The sequence below is a fragment of the Molothrus aeneus genome, chromosome 20, assembly GCF_037042795.1.
Source record: "Molothrus aeneus isolate 106 chromosome 20, BPBGC_Maene_1.0, whole genome shotgun sequence".
Lineage (NCBI taxonomy): Eukaryota > Metazoa > Chordata > Aves > Passeriformes > Icteridae > Molothrus > Molothrus aeneus.
In genome coordinates, this window is record NC_089665.1 from 1,214,094 (window position 1) to 1,239,161 (window position 25,068).

General features: G+C 49.1%; 1 protein-coding gene across 1 annotated transcript in view; it reads right to left on the minus strand.

Annotated features, from left to right (window-relative positions):
* Positions 1-25,068, minus strand: part of GALNT17 (polypeptide N-acetylgalactosaminyltransferase 17) — a 252,120-nt gene that overhangs the window by 95,079 nt on the left and 131,973 nt on the right. The window contains exon 6 of the mRNA XM_066563263.1: positions 914-1,031. Within this exon, the coding sequence (XP_066419360.1) occupies positions 914-1,031 (118 nt within the window). The remainder of the gene's footprint in view (positions 1-913; positions 1,032-25,068) is intronic.

A 25,068-nucleotide genomic window follows, 5' to 3' on the forward strand; every position in this document is an offset into this window, starting at 1 on the left:
AGTAATTACTTCACAAGGAGAGGAGCTCTGTGGCACATTGAAAACTTTTAATTTCCACTCCCTTGTTTAAGGGAGATTATTGCTCCCCATAGCCAACAACAACAGATTTCCTAAGTTTCCTGTGCCTTGCCAGCAAAGCAAATATCCTCTGGTGAATCTCTGAGCTGAACAATGATTTTTCATTTTTACAACAGCACAATCAATGCAATTTTCCAGTTAGAAGTCTCCAGCCTCCCCCTATCAGCTTGTTAATGCACAAATGTACTCCAAACCATGCCTGGAAGAATCTCCACAGACTCTGCCATCCCAGGTTACTCTGAACACGGAATTCATCACTTATGAATCACTTCAGTGTGTGTAAACACTTGAATCACTAAGCCAGATCTAATACCGTACACAGCAATCAAGGGATGTTGTCAGGGGGAGGCACTGAGGCAGCTCTGAAATCCTGCCTTGTAGAGTTTTACTGCTCAAAACAGCTTTTGTGCTTGTAAGCACGTTTTATTTGCAGATGTTAAATGCCTGGAAAATATTTGCAGGCTTTGTGTTTTCCTGAGACACTCACAGGAGCCCCAGCACCCCCAAACACTGCTCACCCAACTGTGTTTCTCCTGCTATTAAACATCCCTGTAACTTCCAGCAACACTGTGACAACACAGCCAGGTTCAAGCTGGAAATGCCATTTCATTCCAGCAGCCTTTTGCATCAGGTCACACAGATTGGAATCCAAGGAAAAAAATTAAATTCATCCCCCAAACTGAGTCATTTTTCTCCCGTAAAGTGAAATTAAAACGCTGTGAATGCCAACCCCTCCCAGCTCCCCTGAGGGATCCCAGTAACTGCTCAGCTCAGTGACACCTCTGGGCTCCTGGGAGCACCCTGAGGTGACATTTTGCTGCCCAGTGGCACCAACCTTGATGCCCAGCTCGATGTTCTCCCCTCCGTACACGTCCATGCCGGGGTCCAGCAGCCCAATCTCCCCGAAGAATTTCCTGTTCACCACGAAGGAGCAGCCGATCATGGCCGGGGTCCTGCAGGGAGAGAGCACAGAGGGACATTGAGGGACATTGAGAGACACTGAGGGACACTGAGGGACATTGAGGGACACTGAGGGACACTGGGGACACTGAGGGACACTGAGGGACATTGAGGGACATTGAGAGACACTGAGGGACACTGAGGGAAACTGAGGGACATTGAGGGACACTGGGGGACACTGAGGGACATCGAGGGACATTGAGGGACACTGAGGGACACTGGGGGACATTGAGGGACACTGGGGGACACTGAGGGACATTGAGAGACACTGAGGGACACTGAGGGACATTGAGGGACATTGAGGGACACTGAGGGACACTGGGGGACACTGAGGGACATTGAGGGACATTGAGGGACACTGTGGGGCACTGAGGGACACTGGAGGACATTGAGGGACACTGGGGGACACTGAGGGACACTGGGGGGCACTGAGGGACACTGAGGGACATTGAGGGACACTGGGGGACACTGAGGGACACTGGGGGCACTGAGGGACACTGGAGGACATTGAGGGACACTGGGGGACACTGAGGGACACTGGGGGACATTGAGGGACACTGAGGGACATTGAGGGACACTGGGGGACACTGAGGGACACTGGGGGGCACTGAGGGACATTGAGAGACACTGAGGGACACTGGGGGACATTGAGGGATACTGAGGGACACTGAGGGACATTGAGGGACACTGCCCCAGCCCTGCTGGCCCATGGGCTCACTGCTGCTGGGCTCAGCTGCCTCCCACCACTGCTTGTAAGAGCCTGAATAAGGGATGTGGGACTCCAGGCTGCTCTTCTAAATAGAGATTATTGTATTCAAAATGCAGTTTATTGTACACAAAATGCAGTTTATTGTACACAAAATGCAGTTTATTCCATCCAAGAGGTTACAGCAGTTCAGGGTTGTGGGTGACAGAGCTGTGCCCACAGCTGTCAGCTCCAGCTGCAGGCAGGCCTGGAGACCCCTTAGTTTAGGTTACATTGCATTGTAGACTTTTCTTTGCTGAGCATCTTAATACAGTAGAACCAATCTTGATTGTGTTTAGGGTGAGGAAAACGATTGCAGTTATTTTTTATAGTTATTTTTATATATAACTTCTACCTATAGCATATAGGTAGAAGTTGAGGAGGGTAAGTTTGGGGTTGTAGATGATGATGATTGCTATTCAGCCTAGGAGGGAGATGGGAGAAAAAGCTAGGATTTTTCGGATTTGTGTTTGGTTGAGTCCTATTCATCCTCCCAGGGCTGCTGAGAGGACAGCCAGGATAGTTCACTTTTATCTATAGCCTATCATAAGTGCTGTAATTACCATATTCATGTCACTGTTCTCCAATCACTAACAGTCAGTACATTAGAGTTTAAGCTAGAAGTTGTTCTTCAGTTTACTTGCAGTGGAAAATTCTGAGACCTTTTTTCTACTTGCCACATCTGCTGCCTTGTTTGCCTGTGCTCTCTTTCTGCTTGGTAAAAACATCTTCTTGTTTGGGGTGGGTTTATCCTTTGCTCTAAGCCATAAAAACCCCTTCTAACTCACACACCCTTTGCCTCCTTGGTTATCCAGTGAGACCGGCTCAGCAATTCTTTTCTTCTATATCAAAACTTGCTTCCATCTCTATTCCTTCATCAGACTCTACATTTAAAAATCTTTCTGCTAAGCACACATATCTGTGAGACTTTCTTGTCAAACTTTCACCCTTCCCAAGAACCACTCATCCCAAAGATTTCATGGCTATGTGCCTTTGAAGATATTGTTTTACCACTGCACTAAATATCCCAAAATCCAAGCTCTTTTCAGGCTGTACAGACTGGAGGAAGGTTTTCCTGGGGTTTTTATGGAAGAGCTCTCAGGCTGTGCTTTACTGGAAATACCTCAGGGTGTCTGTGGGCAAGGGCACAACTCTGCCATAAATGAAGGCAATACAATAATGGAAATATAATAATGGCCTTTCCCTGTGTCTTAGGTTAGAAATAGCTGTGTGTCTTCTATCCCCATGTGTCAGAGCTGGGGCAGTTCTCTGCTGTTCTTGGGGCAGTTTTCTTGATCTCTCCCCCAGCCAATCCTCCCTGCAGGAGATCTCTGCTGTCCATGGCCACTGAGTGTCCCTGCAGGGCTGATCCAATTCCAGCATCCCATGGGGAGATGCTGCGCCCAGGGCAGGAGCCAAGCATTCCTGCCTGGATCCAATGTGAGCCTGGCACAGCACAGCAGCCTTTGCCCAGGGCATTGCCAGAGGAGCAGCTTCTGCTGCCCTGCATGGCCAGAGGGAGCCCAGGCCCATCTGCAGCAGCCCTGGAGCTGCAGAGGAAAACTCCCCCCTTGTGCAGGATCCCTGCTCCAGCAGAGCCACAGCTGGCACTGCAGGAGGGCTGAGCCCCCATGGGACGGGGCTGTGCCACCCCCTGACACACAGGGGACAGGGACTGCTCTCACTCTGGCAGTGGTGTGTTTTTGTTTGTACTATTGCATTTGTACCATTACATTTATAGAATTTTTAAAATTTTCCTAGTAAAGAACTGTTATTCCTATTCCCATATCTTTGTCTGAGTGCCCCTTAATTTCAAATTTATAATAATTCAGAGGGAAGGGGTTTACATTCTCCATTTCTAAGAAGGCTCCTGCCTTCCTTAGCAGACACCTCTTTTTCCAAACCAAGACACCCTTCTCTTACTTCCAGCATGTCTGGAATGGAGTAGACTATAGGATGGTTGTTTTTAAGGTATTCCAGGACAGAGCATTTCCAGCTGGAATCGCAAAGGAGCCATGGCCACCAGCAACAAGCTCACTGCAAATCTGTAGAATCAAATCTTTTAAAACCTGTTTGGAGAAGCATCTGTGGGGTCAGTTCCCAGTTCCCCCAGTATCAGCAGGGCTCTGGGTTAGGGATCAAGCTGTCACATCCATCCTGCATCTCCTGCCCTCCAGCTCTGAGCTCTCAGCTCACACTGCAGCAGCCAGGGACAGGGAAATAACCCAGAAAACTGGGAGCATCAATGGAATAGCACAAGGAGGGAGGAAAATCACAGAGCCAGGAGTTAATTTGTCATAACTGTGCAATTTTAAGGACATTATAGATGGTTGTGTTTACTAATGACCCTCATTACTCACAAACCCCTGGACCAGCTCTCCAGCTGCTCCAGCTGCCCTGAGATGAGGATGCAGTTCTGATTCACAACACTCTGAGATCACATTTCAGGGGATTTTTGGAGTGCTTAGCCCTTGTGACCCTCTCTATAAAGCTGCACTTTGCCCAGAGCCCAGCACTGCACAGCCCCACGTGGTTCTGCTTGGGGACACTCTCAGCTGCTGCTGCTGCTGCCATGGTGTGTGCACTGTTTGCCCCTGGGATATTCCCTGTGCTGGAACAGAAATAGAAAAAGCATTTTCCCATTTGACTGCTGCTCTTTGAATCTGTGCTGTAAAGGAAAAACCCAGGGACCCACTCAGTCCAGCAGGGAGGTGCCAGTGGATTTTACAGTGAGGGGTTGGCCATGAAGACCCCCAACATCCCAACACAAGGTCCTGCCAGAGGCTGATTTTTGGGGAGCTCCAGGGCTCCCCTGCCCACCCTGAGCTCTGAACAGGGGGATGGGATGCCCATCCTCACCTTTGTGAGCCCATGGAAATCCCAGAGCCCCCAGGAATGGCTGCTCTGCAGAGGGAAGCTGCTCCCGAGGCAGGAATGGGGTGACAGGATCCTGTGTGCTAACAGCAGCCCCCAAATCCTGCCCCAAAGCCCATTGCAGCCCTGTCCATGCCATGGAGCAGTCCAAGGCTGGGCTGAGCAGGTTTGGCCTGCAGAGGTGGAGAACAGCCCTGAGTTCCCCAGAGCTGGCTCACAGACAGGCCCCAGCTCTCCATCCACACCTCACACAGTGCCCAAAGCTGCCAGGGGAGCTCCTGGGGACCCCAGGACAGCTCAGGAATTCCAAGGATTTCACAGCTCAGCTCCACCAACAGCCACCAAACTCATCCTGATTAAACCCACGAGTTCCTTGGATGAAAGCTTCTGCCCACTTTAATATTATTATTTATAGACATTTTAATATTTCTAATAGAAAGTAGAAGAGCTAGATGCTGCTGCCACATTAAATTAGTTCCAATTGGAATCTATCAGAGGGTTTTTCCAATAGATTTCTTCCCTGACAGCTGGCTCAGCCTTCCTTCCATGGAGCAGAATAATGTTTCATGGTTTGCTGCCACTCTGGTACTTAAGATTTCAATTCTCTTGCTTTATTTGTAGCAAGTTAACTGCCATTAACAGAAACAATTCCTTCTGAAATGATAACCACCTTACAGATGCCAAATCTAATAGTTCCATTATCCTAGATTACCTCCTGGAATTTAAGAGAAGGGAAAATTGCTCTGGTTTTATCCAGGGTATGAACAACCCAGTTCATCTCCTCCACTGGGAATAGGTGTGGAAACCTCTGACTTCTCCTGTCAAAAACTGTTAGAGACACTCAGAGGAGAGGCAAAAGCCAGAAAAAGAATCCAGGAGAAAGTTTCAGACACAGGAAACTGCATTTTGGACTCAATAATGAGGATCAGTGGGAACTCTCAACCAGGAAAATGAGGTTTTCTGGGCTGGAAACAGCTCAGGACCCTCGAACAGGGGCTGTACCCTGAGAGCTTCTTTCATTGTTATTTATAAATCATGGAATGGTTTGGGTTGAAAAGGACCCTAAAGCCCATTGAGTGCCACCCCTGCCATGGCAGGGACACCTCCCACTGTCCCAGGCTGCTCCCAGCCCTGCCCAGCCTGGCCTTGGGCACTGCCAGGGATCCAGGGGCAGCCCCAGCTGCTCTGGGCACCCTGTGCCAGGGCCTGCCCACCCTCCCAGGGAGGAATTTTTTCCTGAGACTTCACAACATGACTTCACTTTATAAATAAAGCCCAGAGCCACCAATCCTTCCCAAAATTCTCTTGGAAACAGCTGAACTGGGATTTAGCAACTTCACCTTCCAGTTTTCTCCCTCCCCGTTGTGCTGCACGTCCCATTCCAGCCCAGGATCCCAGGCAGCTCCTGAGGCACCAGTTCTGCTCCCTCCAGCAATCCAAATTAAGTGCTCCATTCTCCTCTCTAACAATGCCTCCACATTAAATAAATGAGGAATCAAGCAGCACTCAACAATTTAAATAAAAACACCATTTGATTTGGGAGTAAATCCCTCAAAAAGGTGGCCGCTGACAATAATGGATTGCTCATCCCCAACGAAATAATGGCCTGCAGACAAAGAGCTGATAAAGCCTCTTGTTCCTCTGCCCCTTAATTAAAAGCATTTACACAGCTTGTTTTTAAAAATCACCCAGCTCAGCCGAATGCATTTTTATGTGTCCGATAGCTGTTCTCCCTTTAATGAGAAAGGAAAAGCAGAATTTGGCAGGAAGGAAGAGCAGAGATGCTGAGCAGAATTATTGGGTTTGTATCCAGAACTCCATAGTGTTACTTCCTTGCCATTCTTTTGGTTGGTTCTTCTACAGAACAAGTGAAGAAAGGTCAAGAAGAGCAGCTTTTATGAAATATCCTCCTCATGGATCTCTAAATAAAGATGAAGGAGATACAGGGGAAAACGTTTATCCTGCTCTATTAAGTTACTTTAATGGTCTGCCTTTCTTTAGCTCACAGTTATCATCTAATGATTAAAAAGTCTCAAGGAGATTGCCCCTTCAATTCAAGGAAATTAATTTTCCCCCACAATTGGATTTGGCTTCCAATTTTACACTAAAGAGCAGGTTATAAAATATGTAGAAAAAAGATATTAAAAAAATAATTAGTGCATTCACCATTGACTGCAAGAGGCTGAGAACAGACTGGAAGAACTTCCAGGGTGTCCAATTCCTGCTAAGCTGCTGCTGGTTCTAATAAACTTGGATCATGGAGTTGCTCACCTTCCTCACCACAAGCAGCATTTGGGGCAGAAGGGATTGCTTTGTCCCTCTCCCAGCCTTGCCATTCCTGTTTCAACACATGTTACAATCATGGATGGAATCATGGAATGGGTTAAAACTCATCCAGTTCCACCCAGCAGGGACACCTTCCACCTTCCCAGATTGCTCCAAGCCCCGTCCAGCCTGGCCTTGGGCACTGCCAGGGATGGGGAATCCATGGAATAACCCCTGCCAGGGCCTGCCCACCCTCCCAGGGAACAATTCCTAATTCCCAGTATCCCATCCATCCCTGCCCTCTGGCAGTTTGACCCAATTCCCCTTCTCCTGTCCCCCAGTTCCTGGTGCAGGGTCCCTCTCTGCCTTCCCTGTGTCCCCTCCACACCCTGGCAGGTGCTCGAGCTCTCCAACACCCTCCTGTTCCCCAGGCTCAACAATCCCAAATTTCCCAGCCTGTATCCATGGGGAGGAGCTCCAGTCCCTTTATCAGTGTCATGGCTGCTCTGGCCTTGCCCCCACAGTTCCAGGTCTCTCTGGTTTCTGTGGTTGAAATCACCTCCAGGCGTTTGAAAGTCTCTTTTTTCCCAGCCCCACAACAGAAGAAGAAGTTGAGATTCCTCAGCTCTGCTTTCCAAGGTTGTTTATTTTCTCTGATCTGTTCCATTCTTTCTCTGACCTGCTGAGATCTGTCCAGCAGGTCGGGTTGTGGCACAGTCCCTGCCCTTGGGGTGCTGTTGGCTTTTTATACTAAGAACTGTGTGTGCTTTATTTACAATAATTTCCCAATACCCATCCCCTATGTTAGACAGTCTGGCTCTACTCTAAACCAATCCTGAAGTGTCACCATCACAGCAGAAGATGGAGGACAAGAAGAAGGAGAAGAAGGACAGGACACGCCCAGATTCCTCCATCTTGCCTCTTGAACCCCCATTCTAAATCCCCAAAATTCTACATTTTCACCCTATGACAAATTCACTATCATTCTACTCAAACTCCTGTGGCTTGTAACTCTTCACACAAAGTTGGGAATTGTTTCCATGGGCTAAAATCAAAGGCACAGGTGTTTGTGACTCTGTGCCAAGGTCTCTGAGCCCCTGCCAGGGTCTGGAGTCCTCCAGGGCAGCCAGAGCAATGTCCTGGGTCCTGACACAGCTGCTCCCCATGCTGGGGACACCAGAGCTGTGCTCCAGGGGTCTCATGGCAACAATCCCAGTTTCCACTCTGGGATTTCCCAGCCCTGCTGCCTCTCTGCACCTCCACCACCCAGCTGGGGCTCACTGCTGGGATCCAGCAGCTCAGCAGGACACTCTGGGAGCCTCTGAGCTCCAGGGCTGAAATTCAACCAACTCCCAATATGCAGAAAATGTCAGGTAAATGATCAAATTAAGGCCTGGGGCTTTAATTAGTGGCCTATCAATGATTTCCCTGATGACAGCAGGGAAGGGAAGAACACCACCTTTATTTTCATGTGACACTCTGTGATAAAACACTGGATTTTCTCTTGGCCAGAGGCAAGATTAAGGACCTGCCTGCAAAAGAAACAACTCAGTGCTGTCCCCTCTGTGCTCAGAGAATAAATTAAAAAATATTAAAGTCTGGGATGAGTAACACAGGTTTGGACAAGTGAATGTTTGTGTGGAAATTTAATACAAGGATAGGGCATTGAGGATTCACCCCTGTGAACATCAAACAGGGACAGCCAGAGGCAGATCCCAGTGGGACAGAAGCCACCCAACCCCTCTGCCCCACTGGCAGCTGTGGCCTGGCAATGCCAGGACAGAGCCTCCACCTCTGACCAGTCCAGCCCAGTGCAGCACCAGCCTGGGCCCAGTCTGAGCTCACAGGATGGCTCTGGGGGGGCTGAGGGGCAGCATCCCTGCTGAGTGTCCCCAGGCCACCCCAGGTGACATCCTGTTCTCAGGGCGGCCTCCACGAAGCCACGGAGGAAACCTCTGCTCCCTCAGAGAGATGGGGAGGAGGGAACTGGAGGAAATAAAAAATCACTGGAAAGCAGCAGGTCTGGTTCCAGACCAGCCCTCCCTTGGGAAGGGGCCTGTGCAGCCTGGCCTGTCCCTGGGGTGCCTGGGGGGCAGGCAGGGCCTGGAGCTGTGCTGGATCTGCAGGGAATGCCCAATGAAGGCAGGAATGAAGCAGCTGACTCCATGTTCTCAGAAGGCTAATTTATTATTTTAAGACACTATATTATATTAAAGAATACTATACTATACTAAAGAATACAGAAGAGATACTTACTGAATGCTAAAAAAATAATAATAAAAACTTGTGACTATTTCTAGAGGCCCGACACACCTTGGCCAAAGAGTGAAAACAACTCCCAGCAGAATGCAACGGAACAATCACCTGTGGGTAAACAATCTCCAAACACATTCCACATGAGCACAACACAGGAGAAACAAATGAGATAAGAATTGTTTTCCTTTCCTCTGAGGTTTCTCAGCTTCCCAGGAGAAAATTTCAGGGTGAAGGGATTTTTTCAGAGAATGTGAATGTGACAGAGCTGGAGTCAGCCCATTCCCAAAATGGGACTGCAGCAGGACAAGAGCAATCCCTGCCCAGGGAAATGGGGTCAGGCAGAGCAGAGCAGAGCCCCAGGCTGCCCCACCTGCCATTGTCTTCCTCAGCTTCATCCCTCCCCATCCTCAGGCAGGGCTGGGCCACAGCCAGGAGAGGGGGAGCAGGAGGCAGAGCCTCCTGCCTGGCCCTGGCCCTCTCAGCCTCCTGCCCACGGGCTCCTCAAGGTTACAGATGGGAAATGAGATGGTGGCTCTGACAGTGAAGGGCTGAACATTGTCTGTGTGTTAAGAGAAGTTCTGTAGATGTACAGTTGTGTTACTGCAATGTGTCCTCCCCTTGCATTGCTATCATGGGATGGCCTTGGGCACACAGGGGCATTTGGGAGGGTTGGGCTGTTACTATGGCAACAGCTGCCCCCAAATCAAGGTGTAAGAAAGTGATGTGCACCCCTGGATGGCGGGGAAGGAGTCACTGACAGGACTCTAGGAGGGGCTAAGGGTATAAAAGGCAGAGCATCCATTTTGAAGGTGACCATGTGGCTGATAATTACAGGGGCTCCCAGGGCTGTAATTTCTCCTTATTTAGTCCTTTGTTGCATTTTTGTTAAGGTTTAATAAACCTTTAAAATTTTAAAAGTGAGCAGTTGTTTTTCACATCAGCCACAACCCCAAGTGCAGGTTGCCTCCATCTCAGAACACTTCCTATCCCCATCCCAGCTCCTCCTGACCCCAGACACCCCAGGCAGGATGCAGGATGCAGGATGCATTCCATGGAGCAGGCTGTGCTTTGTTAGGGAGCTCATCCTGGATTTCTGCAGGAAGGGCCGGGTGCCCGAGGCCAGGGCAGGCAGTGCCCAGGCAGGAGCCTGATGGCAAAAGCCCCAAATCTGGTGTCACACACAGAGCACAGCTCCAAAGGGGAATCCCACATCCCTGTGGGACACCTTGGTGCAGAGCTGGAAGAGCCACGCTCCCAGCTCCCCTCAGTGCCAGGGGCATGGAGAAAGCTGGATGTCTTTCCCAGGGATGTAACCAAATGTCCATGAAGGAATGGATGGCATTTCAGTCCCCAGCAGCATCCCTTCCTTAATCTCATCCCCAGGGCAGCATCTCCAAGAGCTGTTCCTTGAACAATTCTGTTTCCCTGCCCCAGTGCCCTTGGTTAATTGTCTGTTTCCAATGGGTTTATTTCCCTGCTGTTGCTAAGTACCACAGAACCTGTGAAACAAATTAAAAATAAGAGATACCACATAAAAGAGATGCTGGATTGAATGGCTTTGCTGAATTTACTGGAGATTAATACCACTTAAACTTTAATGGCAAGGAGGCTGTGAAAACTGGATTTTTAAAAATACCTCTTACATCCACCCATGCCTGCAACCTTGCTGAACACATATTTGACTTTGTCTCTGTCCTCTGCCTGCTCTGGAACTTCAGGCAAAGCATTTAACTCCTTTGTAGCTCTGTTTCCTCTTCTGTCAGGTGAGTTTAACACCTGGATACTCTTGAGAAAAACCATTTACAAATCAGTTTAGTGCTTTCCCCGTTGGAGCTGCTGAACTGACTGCTGATATTGCCACAGGTGCCAGACCCCTGAGTCTCTGGTGAGAAAAGCACTGTGGTTAACAACCTCCTGAGCAAGGCTTTGCTGTTTCCCAGCCTTGCAGCTAGAGCAGCATCAAAAGCTGGTGCCCACCCTGTGCCCAGACACAGCCTGGGAGCCACTGCTGATTTTGATTTCCTCATCCAAACTCAATGACAAAATTCCCCTCCAGGATGAAACTGCTCCTCAGCCACTGCCTAAAAGCCTTTTCCTTCCTGGTGTGCTCTCCAAGCCCAAGGATGTCCCAGCACTGAAGATCCCTGGATGCTTGGACACCTCCTTCATGGCCCAGGCTCTTTGTGCAGGAGTCCCCAGATGGATGTGCTGCTCTAGGCTGCCAAATGCCCATTCATGTGCAGGGAGCAATTGTCCCCAGCTCTCTGTGTTTTGTCCCCTGGTGTAAAACCCCAGCCCCAGGACTGGGCTGATCCCATTCCCACAGCTGGAGCCCCCATCCAGCTCCCACACCCACCCTGCTGGGGCCTCACTAAAGGCACCAACCTGGAAAACCCTTCCAGGCCAAGAGCCCTGAGCTGGGATGAGCCTTGCCCAGGGCCATGAGAATGTGCAGAAGGGGTTTGGGGCTGTTCTCCAGCACTGGAAATGTCACAGGTGACATCTCCAATGGCCCTGGTGCTCCTGTGGGCAGCATTTGGGGGCTGCACTCTGAGTCCCAGAGCACAAACCCCAGAGAAGGCACCTTGGCCAAGGTGAATTTGATAATCACCCTCAATTGGGACTGGGTGCTGTGGAGGAATAGAGGAAATAGCTGCAATGCTCTCCCTTGGAAGAGGGCTCCTCACCTGAGCCCATTTGCTTCTGCTGGGGGCACTCAGGGATGCACTCACCCCTGGGGGCCCCTCTGGCACACAGGGACCTGTCCAGGTGCCTCCCCAGAGCTCAGGGGCTGAGACTCCTTCCCACAGCCCCTACAGCACATCTGCAAACATCTGCATGTTGGGATGCATGCAGATGTTTGACCTCTAACAGGCCCCATTTATCCACAAAGGCAGAACTGGGGAATAATTGTGATCGCTCTCTGTGATTTATTAGGACATTCCCACACGTGAGGCCACACAGAGTCTCAGGCTTGGGGCTGAGATAAAGCAGGGCAAGATTTTCATTTGTGCACTGGCTCATAGTGGAAGCCACTGAAAAATGCATAAAAGATGCAAGAAAAACGCTTTGCCTGCCTGGAAAGCCACTGCAAATCAAGGCAGGGCACAAAGGGAGCCCAGATCAGCAGAGATGAGAAATCAGGAAGGCTCAGGATCTGTTGAACCTGGGTTTATTTTCCCTCTGTGCTGGTCCCATGAAGGTGTGACCCTCAGAGCAGCTCTGGAAATCTCTGTTCCACCTTCCCTGCACAGACAGGCTCCAGCACACCCTGTGAGCAGCCCAGGATGTTGGCTGCTGTCCCATGCTTACAGCACAGCCACCATCAGGAGATAAAGGTGTGACAAGAGCAAGCAGGTGGAAATTTCAACCTGAGCCAGGAGGTGAGGGAATCCCAGAGTCTTCACCCATGGCTCCCTGCTCAGGAATGGGGCAGGGAAGGAGAGCACACCCCAAATTAACCCCAAACAGGGAGCATCAGTCACTTCAAGCCAGCCTCAGGAGCTCCTTGGGGGCCTCAGTCCCATGGGATCTCCATTAACCTGGCAGGGTTTGCCTGTGCAAATCAGACCTGTTTATTCCAGGCAGGGATGCACAACTCCCCAGAGCAAAGTCAGCCAGGGCTTCAAAGATCCCCCAGAAGGAGTTTAAAAGCTCATTTGTGCTAATTGGCAACCACTGGAATCCAGCTCATTGGCAGCTGCAGCAGAGCAGGAGGGGCCTCAGCAGATCCTGGGGTTTAACACTCACAGCACCTTCAAAGCAGTGCTCAGCCCCTCAGGAGGACAATCAAGTCTGATTATAAATCCCAGATTTAAGGATTTGAGTTTGCACCTCTTCAAAGCCCCCAGTGACAGTGGATGCAGAGATTTCACCTGGTGAAGGCAAAAGATTTCCTGGCCTTTTATTTCAGAGGAGGGTTTGGGCTGGAACCTTGCAGACCATCTCATTTCAACCCCTCCATCCCAAACCCTAAAGATCAGGTGGAGTAAAAAGGAAATCGATATTGGTATTGAATATAAAAATATTAAAGAGGAATAACATGGATTTCTTCAACACCTGGCACTTACAGCCTGACTGACAACAAAACAAAGTGCAGGAAAAGGCAAAGAAAAAAAGGGGCCAAGCATTTCTCCTTAGAAACCCCTCGGATGGTGACCAGAGTTTGGGTCTTTCTTGGGAAAGAAAAAACCCAGAAAAAACCCCAAGAAGGGCAAGAAAAAAACCAAGAAAAAACTCAGAAAAAAAAGGCAATCAAGGCCAGAAAAAAACCCAAGAAGGGCAAGAAAAAACCCAAGACTGCACATGCTCATCTGATCCCAAATCTAATCCTAAATCCATTCCACTGCCTTGCAGGGAGGAACACCTCATTCCTTGTGGCCACAGCAAAGGGAGCCCTGCAGGTTTGGGGTCTCTGCTGCCCTGGGGCTTTGGCTCCTGCTGCTGCTCACACTCCCTGAAGGGCCCTTCCAGGAATGCAGGGATTCCTCATCAGGAACTCTTCACTGTAACTCCATCTCCTTCCAGTGCTGCCAGAGTGGCTAATTAAATGATAATTACTCTGGGATGTAATATGTATAACTATCAGGCACTTAACAGGGACGTGGTATTTACTTTGCTGTTTTTAACATGAATTTATTTTTTCTCAAGGGCAGCCAAGCAGCTGATTTGGAGTCGTGTTCTTCCTTTCCACTGAGCATAAAAATCACAATGAGCAAATTTCACAGGTAAACAAAGTTCTCTTTGTCTCAGGCACAATAACAACCACGCCCTGGTTAAAGCACTGAGCTGGGGCTGAAGGATCAGGATTAACACCCTGAGCCTGAGCTTGGTGCCCAAAGTGGGACTTGGGCAGCGATTTCTGACCTGTCTGCCACCAAAATCCTCCTACACTTGCTCCAAGTGACATCAGATGGAAGAAACTACAATAAACTGACTTTTGAAGGTGAAGATGGGCTCAGGTGAGCATCTCTGCAGAACAAACCTGCTCTGTTTGCAGCTGAAACACCATTTTTAATGTCTGAACACTCAAACCAAGCTGCAGAAATCAGGAGAGAAATCTCCCTGAGCAAATGGGGAAGAACACACAAAGGGAGCTGCCACCAAGCTGGGCTGGGAAGGAATTCCACAGGCAGGCAGAGCAGAGCACAGGGCCCTGTCAGCTCCTGGGAAAGAGCAGGAAAGCAGAGCAGGGGAGGCTGAGGGCAGGGCAAGGCCAGGCTGAGCTGGGGAGCAGCCCCAGAGACCCTCTGCCACCACGGGGTGACTCTGGGGTGATTTTGGGGTGAGCTTGGGGTGACTGGGGTGGTTTTGGGGTGATTTTGGGGTGACTTTGGGTTAATTTTGGGGTGATTTTAGAGTGATTTTTTGTGTGATTTTGGGGTGATTTTGGGTTGATTTTGGGGTGGTTTTGGAGTGACTTTGGGTTGATTTTGGTGTGGTTTTAGGGTGATTTTTTGTGTGATTTTGGGGTGACTGGGTTGGTTTTGGGATGACTTTGCATTGATTTTGGTGTGATTTTGGGGTGACTTTGCGTTGATTTTGGGGTGAATTTGGGGTGGTTTTTGGGTGAGTTTGGGGTGACTTTGTTGTGAGTTTGGGGTGATTTTGGGGTGGTTCTGGGGTGATTTCAGGGTGATCAGTCACATTCAAACTCCAGTACAACCACAATTCACCCCCTGGTCCCAGTTCCCTCCAATCCCTCAGCAGCAGCTCCTAAACACCAATCCCTCCTCAGCTCCCCATTCCAGGCACTGCTGGAAGCCTGTGCTGGGTGATGCCATCAGCAGTGGGGTTTGCACAGCCCCTGGTGCTCTCTGCCAGATCCCTGCAAACATTCAGGAGCCTCAAGTCCTTGGGAATTGCCGGATATTCCTGCAGACAGAGTTTGGGTGAGTGATTTCCATCCCCATCACGGGGTGTGAGGGATGGTTATTGACAGCTGGAGCAGCTGCACTGCCTGGGAAATGAGGGAGCAGCAGAACAGCCCTGTAAGCACCTTGAGGAGCTGAGTAATGCATTTATTGTGACACCTCCTTGACAGCAGCTATTGGTGGGGAGGGAGCTCCAAGCTTTGTCTCCCTGTTCATGCATCCCTGGCACAGCAGCACAATTCCTGGGAAAGCAGCAGATCCATCCTGGGCCTTTAACAGCAAATGTCACTCTCACTGCTCACTCCTGGGGTTTGTTTTGTGTAAAACATTGAGCAAAGCTGATGGAAAAGAAAAATGAAAATGGGGAAAACTGCAGTGCAATGTAAATGCAAGCTTAATAAAGATGATTGCCAGGTAAGGGAACTCAGGGATGGAGAGGATGGTTTGGGTTCTCCCCCTCCTGGATTAGTGCAGATCCACCCAACCACAAAGCACAGAGGCTGATGCTGGCAGAGATTTATCCCAACTGCTGGTCTAAGGGTCAGGCACCCTGAGCTGTGACCGTGTTCACAGGGGTCCGAGGATGAGGGAGGAGACGAGGATCTGACTCCATGTTTCAGAAGGCTGATTTATTATTTTATGAGATATATTACATTAAAACTATACTAACAAAATAGAAGAAAGGATTTCATCCGAAGGCTGGCTAAGAATAGAAAAAGAAGGAATGATAACAAAGGCTTGTGACTGACTGAGACAGTCTGGACAGCTGGACTGTGATTGGCCATTAATTAGAAACAACCACATGAGCCCAATCCCAGATGCACCTGTTGCATTCCACAGCAGCAGATAACCATTGGTTACATTTTGTTCCTGAGGCCTCTCAGCTTCTCAGGAGGAAAAATCCTAAGGAAAGGATTTTCCATAAAAGATGTCTGTGACACTGAGCCACAGCTCCCAAAGCTGCCACCCCATCCCAGGGACACTGATCACACCAAGGGACCCTGGCATTCTTTGTTTCCTTCCACAGCTGCACAAGCTGTGAAGTACAAAGGGATTCAAGAATCCTTGAAAAGGCAGAGTGGAGCAATGCTGAGCACAGGGCAAGCAGGGAAGTGCTGCAGATCAGCTCCTGGCTCTGGTATTTTCTGAGACCCCTGTTGAAGGGAGGGATGATGAATCCGACTCCATGTTCTTGGAAGGTTAATTTATTATTATATTATATTATATTATATTATATTATATTATATTATATTATATTATATTATATTATAGAATGCTATACTAAAACTATACTAAAGAATACAGAAATGATACAGACAGAAGGCTAAAAGATACTAATAAAAAACTTGTGTCTCCTTCCAGAGTCTGACACAGCCTGACCATGATTGGTCATTAAGTCAAAACAATTCACATGTTGGATAAACAATGTCCAGCCACATTCCAAAGCAGCAATACACAGGAGAAGCAAATCAGATAATTATTGTTTGCATTTTGCTCTGAAGCATCTCAGCTTCCCAGGAGAAAATCCTGGGCAAAGAGATTTTTGAGAAAATATGACAGTGACACCTGACTTCAAACTCTGAGCAGCAGCACAGCCTTGACTGCTTTCTGCTGGGATGGGGCACTCTCACCATGAGCCCCCTCTGGAACTGCTGCTTGTGGCTTCTACATTCTTTTTTTTTGAGTGGGGAAGGTACTGGTGTTGCTTTTTTAGTTTGCTTTGGCTTGTTGATTGTGGGGGTTTCAAATCACCAAATGCAAAATGCATTGATTTTTCTTAAATCACAGAATCCCAGAATGGCTTGGATTTAAAGGGATTTTAGAGATCACCCCCTTCAAACCCCTGCCATGGCAGGGACACCTCCCACTGTCCCAGGCTGCTCCCAATGCCCAGCCTGGCCTTGGGCACTGCCAGGGATCCAGGGGCAGCCCCAGCTGCTCTGGGCACCCTGTGCCAGGGCCTGCCCACCCTCCCAGGGAACAATTCCTAATTCCCAATATCCCATCCATCCCTGCCCTCTGGCACTGGGAGCCATTCCCTGTGTCCTGCCCCTCCATCTCTTGTCCCCAGTCCCTCTCCAGCTCTCCTGGAGCCCCTTCAGGCCCTGGAAGGGCTCTGAGGTCTCTCCAAACCCTTCTCATCTCTGTCCTGAGCACCCCCAGCTCTCCCAGCCTGGCTCCAGAGCAGAGGGGTTCCAGCCCTCTGGAGCCTCCTCTCCCAGGGGATTCAAGACCCACTCAAAGTCATCAGCAAAACCTTCAGCAAGCTCCAGGGTGGCAGGAGTTCACCTTCCTGTATGAAATGTAGAAGGAAAAACTTCTAGAAATCTAGAAGGAAAAACTTCTAGAAATGCGTTTGGCTCCCAGGCTGAGCCTCAGGGCCATCCCAGCAGCTCCTGTGCTGTCACCTGGCAATGAGGTGACAAGTTGGGATGAAGGGCTCAGCCCTGTGTCCAGGAGGCATCAGCCCAACAAGAACTGGAGCTGAGAGCCAGGATTTCATCCTGCCCTGCACAGAGTGGAGCCTGTTTGATGGCAGCACTCAGGGCGCAGAGGGAATGCAGGAATCAGGGCCCTCTCCCCCTGCAGTGCCATCCCAAGGAGCAGAACCTCATTCCCTGCTGCACCCAGAGCAGGCAGCAGGAATGGGCATCCCTGAGCCTGCAGGGCTTCCCTGCCAGCCACAACCCCCTGGCAGCAAACTCCAGGGCTGACAGGGAGGGGATGAGGAATTCTGAGAGGGAGGGGATGAGGGAATTCTGAGAGGGAGGGGATGAGGGAATTCTGACAGGGAGGGGATGAGGGAATTCTGACAGGGAGGGGATGAGGAATTCTGGGAGGGAGGGGATGAGGGAATTCTGACAGGGAGGGGATGAGGAAATTCTGCTTCCCCAGGCCCAGGAGGGAGCTGCTGCCCCCAGCTCTGCAGGCTGAGTTTGTGTCCTGCAGGATGAAAATGCAGCTGGGAGCACAGGGAGCTGCTGCCAACCCTTGGGTAAGGTGGCACCTGGCCCAGGGAATGCCAAGGGCTCCATGGAGTGGTTTTGGTTTGTTGATTTGAAATTTTGCTAATTTTGAGATCTTTTGGTTAATGTACTAATGAGTGTGGTAGGTTTAGGGTTGGTTAATTACTACTGTATTTACTTCTTGTTGTGAGGATTAGGAGAAAGGTAAAGTAGGTTTATAACTTTAAAAGGGTATAAAGAAAATTTATTAACAGTAACTAAAAGAAAGAGCAATGAGAATTAGAATAAAACTTTCAGAGCACTTATTTTTTCCTTTACAACTTTTTTTCCTTAATGACAATGTAAACAAACAAAACTTAAAATTTTAGTTCATTTATTATTTTTAGAATAGGTTTTTTTTCAGTTTACTTAAGGAGACAAATCTTTCTTGTTAATCTTATGGAGACGTTTTTACAAGGAAAAAAAAGCTTTTTCATGGTTCTCAATTTTGTCATGAATAGCAGCTGCTCAGGGAAATCTGTAATTGTGAAATCTCTCTTATTTTCTACTTTTGTCTTTAACATGTGTTTTTCACAGAGGCAGGTCACAGTGGCTGGGAGCTTTCCATCACCTCCCTAAACATCTCTCATGTAGAACCATGCCACTCCACTGTTCCCATTTGGCCCAGGAGGGACCTGCCTGCCCCCAGCTCTGCAGGCTGAGTTTGTGTCCTGCAGGATGAAAATGCAGCTGGGAGCACAGGGAGCTGCTGCCAACCCTTGGGCAAGGTGGCACCTGGCCAGGGAATGCCAAGGGCTCCACAACTCCCCTTTGGCTCAGGAGGGATCTGTCCCACACTCCAGGAGTTCTGTGGCCTGGGGCTGAGCTTTCCTTGTGTTTTGCCTGGAAGTTGAGCAGTGTCAGATTCCAGGAGGAAAGGATCTGCAGTTTGCCCTGGCACAGCTCCAGCAGGCTGCAGCCTTTAACAAATCCAGACTGATGGAATCTGCAGGCTGGGAAACACAGGAGGGAGGAGATGTCAGTGTCTGAAGCCCTAAAAAGAAGTTGGCTTAGCAGGGAACCTTTGCCAAGGGATGATCTGCACATCCCAAGGCTGGGGAGCCACAGCAGGAGCTGCCCTGAGTTCATTCCCTCAGGACATGCTCCAAGAATTCCAATCCAGCTGCCCTCTGATTCTTGGACAAACCCACAGTGCATTTATGCTGTGTCTTTGCAGAGCCTTCCTGCTTGTGGAAAATCAGCAGTGGGAAGGAAAGAGAAAAACCCCAGTCCTGTGCCAGGAGCTGCTGCTGGTTTTACCCCAGGGAGGAACAACTCTGCCCTCTGTGCCCTTTTCCTCCAGAGCACCAGTGCCAAAGAGCCAGGAGCACTTTCACTCCACTTCAGCTTTAATCAGGAATTTCAATCACAGAAAAGGTGCTGAATTGACAGCCTGAGGCAGAGCAGGGAGTGAGGAGAAGCTGCAACATCTGGGTGCCAGATGCAGGGGCAGGAGGTGGAAATGTTAAGGGAGGGATTGAAGACAGCCCCAAAGCTCCCCTGAGCTGTGGGATGAGTGTGCACATAACCTCCATGGGACAAGGGCTGCCGTGGAAAGGTTCCCAATCCCCACCTGAAACACATCTGAGCACTCCAGTGCTGCAGCTGAGCTGCAAAACCTCCTCATCCCAGTCCCCCTGCTCTGGGAGGTGACACTGACATTTTCACAGGTGACACCAAATTGGGGCTGGCAGGCTCTCACTGAGGAATTCACTGGGAATTAAGAGAACCAATAAACTCCAAATTAAGGGCTTGTGATGTGCTTTAGAGATTCTTGCCTGGCAGTTTTAAAAAATCCAAGAATTCTGTTCTACAAAACACTGCCCAGACTCACATTCCCAGAAATTGTTGCTCCCTGCCTGCAGCTGGGCAGCACTAAAGGGCAGCAAAGGCACTGAAATAACCTATCCTGGGGCAAAATCTCCCAGACTGGGGAAAAACCAACCCAAAACTTCACTCTCATCAATAACCCTGAACCATCACAGAGTCCCAGGCTGGTTTGGGGTGGAAAAACCTCAAAACTCATCCAGTGCTGGGATCCTGGAGCTCTCTGTCCTTCAGCATTTAGAAACAGCTTGGCCAAACTTGGTCCTAATCCTGCAAGCAGCATCTAATGAAATGTTTGCAATTAGAAGATGTGAAAGAATCCCAAAATCCATATTTTCCATAGGATCAGTGCTTACTCCTGATCTTCTCTTCAACTCAGCAAAACCCTGAACACATCCTTGGCACTGAACTCCCACAGCTTCACACCCCTGATTTTATACATTCCACTCCTCTCCTGCTCCAGAGCTGCTTCCACTGAGGCCAAAGCAGCTCATTCTAATTAACACTGATTAACAAAACTGCTGCCTTCTGCCTGGAGGTTTGGGAACTCCTCCCACCCTCCAACAGCTTTTAGGAGACAAAGGAAATCCATGGCCAGGGCACCACTGATAAAGGAAGGAAAAGGGAAAGGGAAAGGAAAAGGAAAAGGAAAAGGAAGGGAAAGGGAAAGGAAGCCATTGGAGAGGTGGCAGGAGAAGGTCTGAGCTGCCCAGAAAAAGCCAAATCAGAGGCATTTACAGAAGGACAGTCTGGGTTCTTGGACATGGTTAAAGCCACAGATTCATGTCCCCTCAACTCGTGGTCCTTGGCAATGAGCAGAAGGTCAAAGCAGTTGCCTGGTGCCCTGCCCTGCCTGCTGCATCCTCTGCCTTCCTTATTCCCTGCCCAGAACTGGATCTGCAGCCACAGCTTCTGCCTTGGCTGGCTGCCCCAGCTCACCCCGTTCATTTGTGACTGGGGCTACTCTCCAGGTCCTGTGCTGGCTGCAAAGAAGGCGATGACTTTGAATGATGTTAGAAACATCAAACTGCCCCAAAAGGGCCCAATCTCCAAAGCACATACACAGGGCTCTGGGCCACCTGCTGGCTTTCCAGCCCTGCCCCTCCCAGGTGCTCTGCTGGGAGCTGCAGGTGGGGGAGGCACCTCCCTCACACTCCCAGAAGATTCCCAGATCTGTTTTTATACAATTATTTTAGCTGAAAAGCTCATCAGGCCAATGGAGGCATTGGGAAACCCCCGTGCACTGCCACAGGAAACCAGCCCATCACACCTCACACACCCCAGATCCCAGATTCCACAGCTCACCTTCCAGAGCTGGTTGAAAAATCCAGCTCTCCCTTTAAACCCAAAAATTGCTGTTCTTTTGCCATTTCTGAGTGCCCCAAGTGCCTCCCGAGTTGCTTTGGAACCACACTGAGAGTCAGATGCAAGAGCCAAAACTCTGCAGTTCCAGCCTGGGATTTGGAGCATCTGTGTGGTTGTTTTTCCTCCCCATTAATTTAATTTGACAGAAACGAGCAGGAAAGCTTCTGGCTCCCGTGTGGGCAAAGTGGATAAACAGCAGGAATTTTGAGGGAAGCTGAAACTAAACTGAGGAGAAAGAGGCTGGTGCCCTGGCTAACAGCCTTGTGTGCTTCCTCTTCCCACCTCAGGCCCTGTGCCCTGCATGGTATAATGAGATTTTTCCTGCTCACCACTTGTTCCAACCTATCCTTGGCATTTCATTTGGACTGGAAAAACAACCCAACCTCTCCCAGGATGGATCCCAGGATGCAGGAGGAGAGGCTGTGACCCATCACTGCCTGGCTGCCCCCAAATCCACCAGATTTGGACTCCAGAGCAGCAAATTTTCATCCCACTGCTCTGGAAAAACCTGCAAGAGTGAGTGATTCCTTAATGGGAAAACGTTTGTGTTGTTCTGTAGTGAGAACTGCATGAATTTAACATCCCAATTATTCTTGCAGAGTTGATCTTAAATCCTTGTTTGGTTTTAGGATTTCCCTGTTTGGTTTTATGATTTCCCTGTTTTCCAGCGTGGGCAGCACTTGGCCCTTGCCCCTGCCCCTCCTCCTGGAACCAGCTTTAGGGATGGCTGCTGGCTCCAGATGGTTCCCAGCCTGTGGAGCAGCCAGGGGGTCCAGCCAAAGGGGAAGTCTCTGACCTCTCTGAGCAGCAGCTTCTCCAGAAAAGAAAGAATTTCACTTTTCCAGAAAAGAAAGAATTTCACAGACTGAAATGCATCCAGGCCTAAGGAGGCTCAGGGCTCATCCCAGTGCTGGGCTGGAGCTCTGCTCCCCAGGGGAAGGGACAGGGGGAATTCTGTGCAGGAACAGGACAGGCTGCTCTGCCCTCAGCACCACCCACCCTAACCCTGACCCATCCCTCTCCAACCAGTGGAAAATCTGGGCTTGTCACAGACATCTTTTATGGAAAATCCTTTCCTTAGGATTTTTCCTCCTGGGAAGCTGAGAGGCCTCGGGAACAAAATGTAACCAATGGTTATCTGCTGCTGTGGAATGCAACAGGTGCATCTGGGATTGGTCTCATGTGGTTGTTTCTAATTAATGGCCAATCACAGTCCAGCTGTCCAGACTGTCTCAGTCAGTCACAAGCCTTTGTTATCATTCCTTCTTTTTCTATTCTTAGCCAGCCTTCAGATGAAATCCTTTCTTCTATTCTTTTAGTACAGTTTTAATATAATATATATCATAAAATAATAAATCAAGCCCTCTGAAACATGGAGTCAGATCCTCATCTCTTCCCTCATCCTCAGACCCCTGTGAACACCACCACATGGGCTCAACAGGAGAAAGGGCTTTGCAGTCAGGTTCAGCTGGGAAAGGAGTTTTGGTCCAACCAGGGATCCAGGCAGTGCCTCCCCTCCCTCACAGGGAGCAATCCCCTCCCTGTATCTGCCTAAATTCCCTCTGGCAGTCTGACCCCATTCCCTGGGTCCTGTCCCTGCAGTTCCTGGTGCAGGGTCCCTCTCTGCCTTCCCTGGGTCCCCTCCAGAGCCTGGCAGGTGCTGGGAGGTCTCCAACCACCTCCTCTTCCCCAATATTCAACACCAACTGCTTTGGGATTATCCACAGGGTTATCAGCCCTTCATCTGGACAATGTGAACAGGTAAAAACTGCTCTGATAGATGGCCAATGGTTTAGAGGTGAAAGAGGGTGATGCTGTGGGAGAAAAAGCCATGACAACCCTCTCTGTCATAAGGGACAAACCCCACAGAGAGTCCAAGCACAGAGAGGGGACAGGGACACACAGGGCTGAGAGGGGACAGGGACACACAGGGCTGACAGGGACACACAGGGCTGACAGGAGACAGGGACACCCAGGGCTGACAGGGACACACAGGGCTCACAGGGGACAGGGACACACAGAGCTGAGAGGGGACAGGGACACACAGAGCTGTGCTGGTGAATGATCCCTGGTGGCTCTGTTGGAGTCAGGATCCAGAAACACCACAAATGCCTCATCAGCTCTTTAACAACCAGTTTGGTTTTATTTTACCCACTGCAAAACCACCACAACCCCTTGCCTGTTTCTCCTGCAGCCTTCTGAACTATTTTCTCCTAACTTCTCTTTCTCTTAACTTCTGTTTTGAAAACTTTGATTTGATCAACACTCCAAAAAATCCCCAAACTGACATTCTCATTTCAGGTGACATCAATGCCTGATTTCCATTCAGCTTCACAAAGATGTGGTCCTTCCCACCACCTAAGGATGGAAACCAAAATCCCTGACAAAAATCACTGAACAGCTGCCTTAGAAAGTGATGCAGGCTCCAAAGCTGCCCTTCCAGGAGCTGCCAGCAGCAGTTCTGCCCACAGCAATGCAGGGAAGCTCAAGTGCCCTTGGGCAGGGCAGGGAGTCCTGTCCCCAAGGTCACCCACACCTGCCTGGGGCTCTCTCATGTTCATGGCTCAGCATAAATTAAGAAGAAAGAGGGGTTGGAGGGCACAGCCTTTGAGGCTGGATTATTTTTAACCCCACTGCAGAGAATCATTCATTATGGGCATGATCAACACAGAGGGATCAGCTTCACAAAACAACCAGACAGCTTCAGTTTAATTTATAAAAGAAGGTTATTTTCATTTGTACAAAGATGGAAAACATTTTAGTGCTGTACTTCAGAAAAATTAAACTGGTGGTGTAAGAGTTGTTTCCATCAACCAAAGAGGATAAGGAAGGCAATACAATTTCTAATACCTCCATTAATAAAATTTATACAGGTTTGAGACAGTGAGAATGGCTCTTGTGAACAATAACCCCCTGCAGCAGAGTGCACTCCCTTATTTTGCTGTTCCACATCTGCACTGCATCTCCCAGGCTCAGGAAAGGGATTTAAAATCCTTGAAATTCTTTATGGAATGTGAGAACTGCCAGCAAATTCCACTGTCTCAGTTCTGTATTCCCAAGCAACAAAGAAAAGATGGAAAAATAGCAGGAAATATAAGGAGTGCTGGGGAAGCACTGCCACAGGACACAGGTTATTCTTACAAAACTTCAAAATTTAGGTAACTAATTTCCTGATTTATTTTCCTATTGAATGTTTCATGCAGTGCCCTGGATGCCCTGACAATCAAAACATTCAACATCACAGCTGAGAGAAAGATTTAGTGTATTTTCCTGTATGGCTCTCTTGGAAAGGACCATGTCACAGACATCTTTTATGGAAAATCCTTTCCTTAGGATTTTTCCTCCTGAGAAGCTGAGAGGCCTCAGGAACAAAATGTAACCAATGGTTATCTGCTGCTGTGGAATGCAACAGGTGCATCTGGGATTGGGCTCATGTGGTTGTTTCTAATTAATGGCCAATCACAGTCCAGCTGTCCAGACTGTCTCAGTCAGTCACAAGCCTTTGTTATCATTCCTTCTTTTTCTATTCTTAGCCAGCCTTCGGATGAAATCCTTTCTTCTATTCTGTTAGTATAGTTTTAATGTAATATATATTATAAAATAATAAATCAGCCTTGTGAAACATGGAGTCAGATCCTTGTCTCTTCCCTCATCCTGAGACCCCTGTGAACACGGTCACAGGACCTTGCCTTTGTTCTGCCTGAAATTCAACATTTCAGGGAAAATCCAACAGCCAAGTTCTGCCATTCCCAGCCCCAGGAGAGCCCTGTGCTGCTCCACTGGGACTGAACTGACCAGAACCCAGGAACTGGAGATCAGC